Source organism: Sinocyclocheilus anshuiensis, unplaced genomic scaffold, assembly GCF_001515605.1.
Source record: "Sinocyclocheilus anshuiensis isolate Anshui unplaced genomic scaffold, SAMN03320099.WGS_v1.1 scaffold579, whole genome shotgun sequence".
NCBI classification, from domain to species: Eukaryota; Metazoa; Chordata; class Actinopteri; order Cypriniformes; family Cyprinidae; genus Sinocyclocheilus; species Sinocyclocheilus anshuiensis.
In genome coordinates, this window is record NW_015551075.1 from 3,765,216 (window position 1) to 3,775,589 (window position 10,374).

The 10,374-nt window shown below is 36.6% G+C and overlaps 1 protein-coding gene across 1 annotated transcript in view; it reads left to right on the top strand.

Annotated features, from left to right (window-relative positions):
- Positions 1–264: 264 nt before the first annotated feature.
- The window catches only part of LOC107662336 (metallophosphoesterase MPPED2-like), a 36,331-nt gene continuing 26,221 nt past the window's right edge, over positions 265–10,374 (top strand). Inside the window, exons 1-3 of the mRNA XM_016452318.1 lie at positions 265–284; positions 1,466–2,629; positions 4,886–5,146. Of these exons, the coding sequence (XP_016307804.1) occupies positions 5,019–5,146 (128 nt within the window). The 5' untranslated portion in view covers positions 265–284; positions 1,466–2,629; positions 4,886–5,018. The remainder of the gene's footprint in view (positions 285–1,465; positions 2,630–4,885; positions 5,147–10,374) is intronic.

Consider the following 10,374-nt stretch of genomic DNA (forward strand, 5'->3'; position numbering starts at 1 on the left):
AAAAAAATGAGCATGAGCAAAGATGCACGGTTGTGTATTTTCATAGGCATTGAGCCGAGGTGAATAGGAATGTTCTATCTTTTTCCAGGTATTACAGACCGACTTGTTTAGAATTCTTTATAAAATAAATCCTTTTGACTGATATTAATTCAGTCTGTCATGCAGTGCAATATTATATGAAATCCAATTATATTTTTCTCTTCTACTCTGGATCCCTCTAGTCTTGATTTCCTAATACAAAGAGTGACAATATATGTGATCAACATAAATCTGTGTGTGTGTGTGTGCGCTTCTATCTATCTGAGAGCCCTTTGTGCCCCTGCTGCTAGATTTGGGTTAAGTGAAAATCACCCACCACTCGTCACAGAATCTATCCCACCCTCCCGGTTAATATGGCTTTAATTCCATTTCCATTTTCATAGAGTCATTTTGCCCCTCTTTTATAGAAGGTCATAAAATATATAGTGAATTTTTTTAAGCATTCTGCATAACATTTACATTTTCTATTGTATAGATGTGATCAGGGGAAGAAGACTGAATAAAACATTAATGTCAGAGGCCATTTCTTCAGTGACATTTGAAGCTGTATCTATCATCGCTCTCTCTCTCTCTCGCTAGTGCAGGCAGGGGGACAAATGATGGTGCAGTGTTTAACGGCGGCCTCCGCGAATAAAATTCCTACTCTGCCTTCACATTATTGCCCGCTGGCTAGTCGATGAAAACACATTTTCCAGAGATAAGAGAAAAGTCAAATAGAAATGTCGCTTCGTTGTGTGTGGTTTGTGTGTATTAGTGTGTGTGGGTTTCTGAAAATTGAAACATGTCAGTGAAAAATCCACATTTCAAAGATTCACCTTCTTGCTTGCAACACATAACAGTAATGCACAGCAGATACAGTCCAATGCCGTCATTTCACCAAGCAAGGATTTCAGTGGTAAAAATTTACACTTTTCAATTAGCCCATTCATGATTTTTACGGCTTAGTATAAGTCACCACGTTTATGATCCATATTTTGCATAAGGCATTCAGATAAAATAATAAAATAATAAAGCATAAAATCAATTCCTTGACATGCTAATTTCAACAAATGGTTAATTATAAGGTTTATACATTTACAAAACACTATAGAACACCTAAAAAGTAAAGTATCGTGAATTACATTTTTCAAAATAATCCCATATATACAGTTGCTAAATAAAAGTCACATAAAAATTGGCTACTGAATTTAATTTTGAACAGATTTTTAAGATATTTTGATGGTTCCTTTCTTTTTAAATAACTCTTTAATTAAAATAATCTAATTTCAAGCTAGGATACGTCATATGTACAGTATACTGTATGAATGCATTATCCATAAATACATACTCACATAACACTTGTGTTTATTTGGTTATCAGTTTTTGAAACAGCACAATTGCACATAAAATTACAATTTAAAACAAAATTATGCCTGCTTCTTTACAGCTGTTTATGAGAAATGCTATATGCAACTGCTCTTTAGAGCTCTACACTAATTTGGCTCTCTCTTACACACACACACACACACACATCTATACACACTACGTGGTTCAGATGAGTTTTAGTAGGTAAAGTTGCTTTTTATTGGTATATTTGTTATATATTATACTTACTGCGTTCTTATTTTCACACGCAGTAAGTCTGAACTGAACCTATCACTCACATACATTTTGACACATTAAGTCATAAAGCATTTCTTATAATGGCATTTTACAAAATTAAATCAGCAATGATTGTATTCAACAACAAGAGCGTTTGATTCTTTGTTAATAATTTTGTTGTAGATCTTCTGTCTCATTTTACCATGAAACACAGTAGCTGGGATTTCTGATATCATAGTAGCTCTTGTTTTTGTATGTGTGTGTGTGTGTGTGGGGGGGGGGGTCACATATTATAACATACAATGATAGAAAATACCTGACTTATCACACAAAGACCAGTGTGCAAAATTTGGCTGTGTAATTCACCAAAAAGTGGCCCATTTTACCTGACCTTACCCTATGAAATGAACGCAGACCCTTTTCACTCAGTCCTACATGGAAAAACTTTGCAAACATCACAAAGACCCAGTGCTCTTATGCACACAGTGTGAAGTAAATAATGGTGTCTCCTTTAAAATGTAACCTAAAAAATGCACTTCCTCAAGGTACTTTAGGTCCTCTTAGGTTTGATTAAATCAATGCTATAAAATGTAACCTCCAAAACAAAAGACACTGCAGAAAGACGCGAAAATAAGCAGCAGAAGAGGGTCTGTCCTCTCCACGTGTGAACGCAGATCATGGCAGACTCTTCTGAGGGAGGGGAGGAGTAACCCCCCACACACACGCACGCACGCACGCACTCTCGCTCCGCCATGCTAGTACGGAGGCTATGCACTCGTCGCTGCTCTCTGACCCCAGTGGCAGTCCTTTCTTCCTCTGCCGCGGTCTAGACTCGCTCCCCCTCTCCGCCAGTCAGAGCGAGGCTCGCCGCCTGCCTGCGCCGCTTCTCCCGCGTCTCGCCGCAGGGTCTCCCAGGGTCGAGGGTCCTGCCCCTGCCCGGCTCCGAGTGCCACCTCTTCGGCTACCGACATCTGCATTCCCCGGCGTGTATGGAGCAACATCTTTAGAGGTGGGCGAGAGAGAAAGAGGGTCTTTCAACCTCTTCTGGTGTGTTATGCAGCCTGGAAATGTACGCTTAGACAGGGAGCGAGAAAAAAAAAAAAAGACACAAAAGGGTTAGAGGTGGCTTGTCATTGAACGGCGGTGTCAGCGCAGCTACTCACCCGGGGAACGATCACCCTTCGCGGCGGGCGCGTTGGACACATTTACCCGCGACTTTGCGTGTTTTTAACTCGAAATGTCGGTGATATTGTAGTCGGGGTTGATGTAGGTTCAAGTTGATCTCTTTTGCTCTCTCTCTGAAGAGTGCAGTCCGCACTTTAAACATGATTTGCAGCATTTATTTGGATCGTTCCCTCGCATTGTTCAGCCGGAAGCTGTAGAGTTGAGCGCAAATAAATATCACGCGGTTATATATTAAACGCAACGGCAGATTTTTACGCAGCTAAGCTAGTGGTTGCTAGCTAGCAGAGGTGAGGAAAGCGATTTTTTTTGCATGAGGATGAATATTGTTTTATGCAAAAAATTTGTTGATTTACGTTAAACAAACTAGTATATTACGTTTAGAGTTATTTGTATTTGACTGAAAAAGTTTGACGTAAGATCAAAGATAACTTAATGACAGATACGTGACAGGAAAATACTGTATTTCGTTTTTAAAAACTGTAGTAAGTTTACAGCACATCAGCATAATGTCGTGTATATGATAGTACATTTATATTAAATTAAAATGTACTAAGAAATAATATTTCTGTCACTTGTACAGTGCTGTGGATGCAAGTACAGTAAGCATAAATAACACTTGCAGTTGAGTGGGGTGGGGGGGGAATATTAGCACTTTTGCAAAATTGCGTAATAATGGTATGAAGTAAAGCTACAGACATGTTGAACAGGGGAGAGGGAAAACGACTCATAAATTAGAAAGTACTACTACTACTAATAATAGTTATAGTTATATTATTAATAGTTAATAATAATAATAATAATTCATCAATAAAAAACATCCAATTGGTTGACAGGATACTACTGACTAATGCTTGCATGTCTAACACTACAGAACAAGAATTCAGAATTAATTTGCATCACATTTTCAATGCCTTTAGTCTTGTACATATTAAACCTGTTGTGTTTAGTTGAATAATGTGATTTTTACACACTGCTGCAGTAGATAACATGGAGAGAGCAGTCACACTTTACTCATTTTTTTAAGGATGTACGATGATGGGTTGCCTCATTAAATGATGTCTAGCTAAATCTAGTGCGGTAAACGTACTTTGTGGCAGATGTTCCTGTGCAAAATCAGTTATTATTGCTGCATGCATTTAAACAGTAAATAGTGGTCAATGTGATTGTTTTCCCATATAAGTATTATTTTGTTTTATTACTTGTATTATTTTTATATATCTTTCAAAGAATAAAGTGTAAACTGACAGCAACATGCTATACAGTTTCTACAGTAAATATGTTATAACATCTTTTAAAGTAAGTAAAGTAAGTGAGTGAAAGTTGTTTTGAGAGGGTTAGATGAAGTAGTTAAGGGTTAGGACATTAGGCCTTTTGTATTATGTTTTGTTTTCAACACTCTTGCTTAGATTTTGTTGTCAGCTTGATTAAGGTTTGGATCATGGTATATTGTTCCGTCATTGATCTGTCATTAGAGTTTTGGTTAAATTTGCAACTGGAGTTTGTGTTGTTGAGTTTGGAGGAGATTCTGAACAACTTTATTAGTGATCAGCATGAAAGTTGTTTTTATCATACATTTAAAGTGGAAATGAAATGAAAATGATTATAAATGATAATTATTAGATGTTTGCCAGAAAAACTTTTAATATTTAAGCAGATGTATTCTAGAAAATAAAATTGATATTAAATGTAACCTAAGTTTGAGTTTAACGTAGTAACATCTAAATTAACGTTTTCTTTCTCTACAAGTCAAAAATATACTTTAATATGACTAAATACACCAAAAAAAAAAAAATTGTATTTTTTAGGTAGAAATGTAATGATCGTCCATTTTCACTTTATTTGCGGTCAATTACTCTTTACATTCATATAAAGAATATAACACTTCAGTAAGGTAATAAACTTTCTACAAAGCAAATATTGTACATAATTTAAATTTTTTTGCAATACAACTTCAGTTATTTAGCCATTTCCATGTTTTACCATCTATTTTTTTATTATTATTATTATTATTCTGTATTACAGTCATTTTATGCAATTGATTTCACATCATAATCTTTATTCTGTCACTCTTTCTTCACAGATAGTATCTCGTCCTTCATCTCGGCATTGTCAAGGGTTCTTTTCGGCGTTTAAGTGGTGGTTCTGAAGGATGCTGACTGTGTGGGTCGCTCCAGGGTCCTGGTGAAGTGTCTCATGTGTCACGTGGAGAAAGAATGGCCCACGGAATGCCGTCACAAGGCAAAGTGACCATCTCGGTGGACGAGTACAGCTCCAACCCCACGCAGGCCTTCACCCACTACAACATTAACCAGAGCCGCTTTCAACCGCCACACGTGCATATGTGAGTAACAAGGGACAATGCACAGAAATACAGTTCAGTTTGCTTTTTTATGCGTTCCGTTTATGGTTGTGAGTCAATTTAGTTTTTAGCTGTTCTGTTTTGTGCTCACTTTGAAATTAAGAAATGCATCAATTCATACGTTTTTTTCTTGGTCTGTCAGGCTCGTAGTATCACAGAGCCTTATATGTCTAACATGGTGTTTGTTCCTAAATAAGCAAACTTTGTAATAGGTTTGGACTGCATCAGACACAAGATACCTTTAATAGCATAATGGTCTATGCGGGTCAGACAGAAATAGATAGTTACTATTACGATTTTAGCTGTGGCACAATATTACATATTTCAGGTGAAACGTACACTGAGCTCTTTGTCAAATACATTTTCATGGTCTGCATTATGTGCAATTTAAAACCGGATTGTTCATTCGATCACTCTACGTGTAGTGGTTTGTGGTTTGGAGGAAAAAGTCTTTGCAGCAGACATGCTGTTTGAGCATTATTCATTTTTGGGTAAAGTCTTCCAGACTGTTGAATATGATGATAAACTTACTACTGTAGCAGGCTGGTGTTATTACAAAAGCTTTTACATCATTCCAATTCTTATTGGCCGTTTTATAGGCTGATAATTTTGCACAAAAGTATAAACTGAGCCGTTTTAACACAGCGCGGGTTTTTTTGAGCTGTAATATGAGGAAGATTAAAAAGGCTGCATCATTATTTAAAGCCATTGGTGTTTGCATCACCCGCGGTTTAACGTCGCGAGGCCCGTGATTCCTCTCTAGCTGCAGCCCTGCTTCATCCACTACTTTCTCCTTAATCACCTCTTTGCTTATAGAGCTGTGTGTTCTGGGAAAGCAAAGGCTTGTTTAGATTGGGGAGATAATGATTGTGTTTACCAGAGGCTAGCGTTCCTGGACATAAACACACACAACTGCACATTCGCTTGAAGAAACGGGGGACCTTTAGAAAAGGCCTTTTTCCATCATGTTTTTAGTTTCTTGTCAGCATGCACTGTGATTTTGCTTTACTTTAAAGCTGCATTTGCCTGATATGGTCCTTTAAGTCAGTTTATTTTATTTTATTTAAATAAAATAAACATAAAAAATCTGTGAAATTTATGAAGAAAGAAAAAAGAAACCGCAGCTGTGGTTGCCTGAACTTTACTGTAAAAATAAATATGGTAGCAATATTCTCAGATTGAAATTAAATTTACAGTAAACAATGTATATTTCATTAACTGAAATAATGTTAATATATACCAAATTACTAAAATCTGTTTTTTACCTTTATAATATACTGACAGCCACCTTCAAAACCCATGTGGTAAAGAGAAGATGTAACGTAAAACCCTAATGTACATGACTAATAAGGAAAAACAAAGAACAAACCATAATTTAATTGAAAACCCATCAAACGTGAGCTGACACACAGAATTCTGGTAATGTATATGTTTGTTTTTTTTACTGTAAATTATAGGATGACTTGTTCTTTTGCACTTTCAAAAACTGTACATTTAACAGTATTTTACTGTAAATTACTTGAAATATCACATTAGAGCTATTCCAGTTTTTCACTATAGTGTAAGGGAACTTTTTACCATTAAAATTATGATAGTTTTGTTAGTTAACTTAAACGTTACATTTTATTTTATTTTTTTACACTGAACTGACATTCGAACCTGTTTTATATCAGTAACATATTTCTTTGTGAATGGATACAACAAGAAAAATATGTAGGGTAGGATTTCTTTTTATCCATTGGAAGTTGATCTTTGTGGCAGTTCCACACTAGAGTGGAAAACAAGTTTCAATTATTCTTACGATTTTTTCCCCTCAGAAATTCTGTGTTGAGTATTTACATTTTTTTAATACATAAAACATTTATTTAATTTATCTTTTAAATAATGAAAATTAAACGCATTTAATTTTTTGGGGAAAATAAAGGGGATTTAATATTGCAATTAAAATATAGAAGAAATATTGTATGATTATTCCTTAAAAATAAGGTTTTAATCATTTTAGTAGTAGTAGTATTACGTACATTCTACTGAACAACAGTAATATATTTCTGCTGCAATGTCTTCAAGTAAAACCGAACTTTTATTTTGACGGGTTGCCGTGAATACCTTTACATTTCTGTGTGTATGTGATATGAGGATAGTTTTACTCAAATGAAACGGTAAAATGCTCATTAAGTGACTCTCAGAGCAGGTCTGGAGATGTTGTTCATGTATTTATGTCCTCATTTAGTGAGACGGCAGACGTTAATATCACTGGAAGCATCACGCGCTTCAGTACAAGTAGTAAACAAAACCGCACGTCTGCGCCATTCATTAGCACACAGAATTCATATTTGAATAGTCGTTTTGTGGCTTAATATTTACAAATACTAGTGGGAGTGGGAGTGTGATCACTTGTGTGTGCGCGCGCATCGGGGCGGAACTCCGCTGTGCGCCATACAGAGAGCGCGACCATGTAACGTAGAAACAGAAATGACATGCCGTCGTGTAAATAAGATAAATAACATAAGGCTATTTAGTTTGTTTAATAAAAGAACAAGGTATAGACCTGTTCTATAGAAAATGTAACTTTAAATGACTTCTGTTGTGATCTGGCGCTATAGAGAAAATAAACGTAAAAAAAAACAATTTTAATTAACTTGACCTTCAAGGGGGGCGGGGGGTGCCGTTGGGAGGGCGGGCCGCCCCCCTAATATAATGGCAGGGGAAACACTGATAAATTTTTTTTTATACTTTGGAATAATGTGTATAGATGAATTGTGCACCACACCAGGAACATGGTTTAACAAATAGGCTCCGTTTGGATTTCACCTTGACTTCATGCGGCCCTCGTGTAGGTGGTTTAGCAGGGAATTTCGTTACGCTACACAGTAGACAGTGTGTGTTCAGACGATCGTGGCCATGACCCAGTTATGCACATGGCCCCTGTGCATCGACAGCAATTACCCTCGTTAAGGCTCGCCAACATGACCTCAGGAGTCAGAGGAAGACTTGGGAAGAAACGTTTTTCTTTTGTACAGCATTCTGGCCAAGAACTAGCACATTTGTCAGTTTTGGTTCCCTCCCCTTTCTTTTAGGCACCTATTTGTTTTTTTAGTGTTTTTTTTTTTCTCCTTGTTTGCGTGGAGCAAATTCATAGCAACAGAAAGCATATGCTCCGGTGCTAGCCATGTCATGTCAACTAGTGAAGCTTGTGTGATTTTTGGGAAGCTGATTTGTGGAAAGGAAATGCTGAGCACCTTGTTTAACAATATCTAAGGCTACGTCCACACGAAGCCAGAGCTTTCCCTATCCGATCTTTTTTTTCCCCTCGTCTCCCCTCGTGTCCACACGAAACCACGAAACTGACACAAAACGATGTAGTATACATGCCAGACCAGTATGTGGCGCTGTAATTCTGCCACAGAGATACACTAAAAATGGGGAAGAAGACTTGGACTATGCGCATAAACCTTGCGCGCGGTATACAAACGAACATGGAACAATACATTTATTAATCTGTGTTAATGTTAGTTAATAAAAAGACAATCGTTCAGTGTTTGTTCATGTTTTTGTTGCTGTTACGAGACGTAGCGGTGTCTGACGTGGGCTGATGACGTCATCGTTTCAGAAAATATATGGATTCGCTGCCCACACGAAAACGCAAGAGCGGCGTTTTCAGATTTATCCACTCTGGGACCCGGTTTAAAAAAATATCGGTTTCACGCTCCCAAAACGCCGGATCCGTGTGGACGAAACGCCTATACGATACAAAATTTATGAGTATACAGCTAAACGCGTCTCCGTGTGGACGGGGCCTAAAGCTGATGTGACTTCTGCGTTGTTTTTTGTATTTTTTGTATTTTTTTTACTTAAATTATTACAGTGCTTAAAAAGCAGCACTCGATTAAAACTCTTCTTCTCATCCACAAAGTTCTACTATTAGTTTAGTTAGAACTTTTATCAAACTAATATTACATTTTTGTGTAAGAAAGTTAGACATTTTTGTGTAGATAATTTCAGCCTCAGATTTGCATTATTGGAGAAATATAATATGTAAAGTTTGAAAATGTTGATAGTGTTTCAGAATCTAAAATACTGCATTGTGATTTAATCTGTCTTGCATCTTTTTGCATACTGCATTGCAATTGGTCTTCTTTCTTGTGCTTATTTGCATATGAGATTGGTCTTTTTTGCATCTATTTAACCACATAGCTGGCTTTGCACTGAAGTTAACATTACGTTATGTGTTTATTCTCAATGACAAATTACTGATGCAGCATTTACGCAGAACCAAAGCTTAAATCCCAAATTACCTAAAGCTTGAACTATTCTTTTGCTGCCTTGTAAGCACTGCTAGTCTGGTCTAGTTATTTTTTTACCTATATTGTCTTCCCTACATCCTTTTTTATTTGTTCCCTCTCTTTCTATCTTCTTTGTGATTGAAATCGGTTGTTCACCTGCTCCCTGCTCACCGCTCCTCCCCAAAGCCTCCTTCCACCTGAAATTGGTTGTTGCTTTTTTTCTTTTTAACCTGATCTGACAGAAACAACCGAGCACGGCCCGGCAGCTCCTGTGCCTTTATTTCTACAGCCCTCTTTAATAAGAGTGTAATTGATCTTTGGCTCCGTTGTCCTGCTCTTTAATGTGCATGTGTTCAGACCTGAACGAATGCCAGCCTAAAATACTCGGCTGTTCAATACAGAGTAGATTAATTATGAAATCACAAAGAGAAAATGGAAAAAAAAAACAATAGTCCTATTTTTGATAGATTCATCAATGGGATAATGCTTAGTTTAAGTTGTGAATGTGAATTTGCGATCATTCAAAAAGAGTTAGCCTAGTTACTGTTTGGAATCGGTCTGTCAAATTGTTCACTCAACTTGCTTACTGAACTTCACATTATGATTAATTTTAATGATGTCTGTCTCAAAATGAAGCGGATTTAGTGTACTTAAGATTTGTGAATTAAATCACTATCATTGTGATTTACAATGTCATGGCAATGTGTAGTTAAGGATAAGTATTTGCAACAGTTAATATATATATATATAAATATATATTAAAATATATGTGTATGTGTGTATATGTGTGTGTGTGTGTGACCCTGGACCACAAAACCAGTCTTAAGTGTCAATTTTTCGAAATTGAGATGTATACATCATATGAAAGCTGAATAAATAAGCTTTCCATTGATGTATGGTTTGTTAGGATAGGACAATATTTGGCCG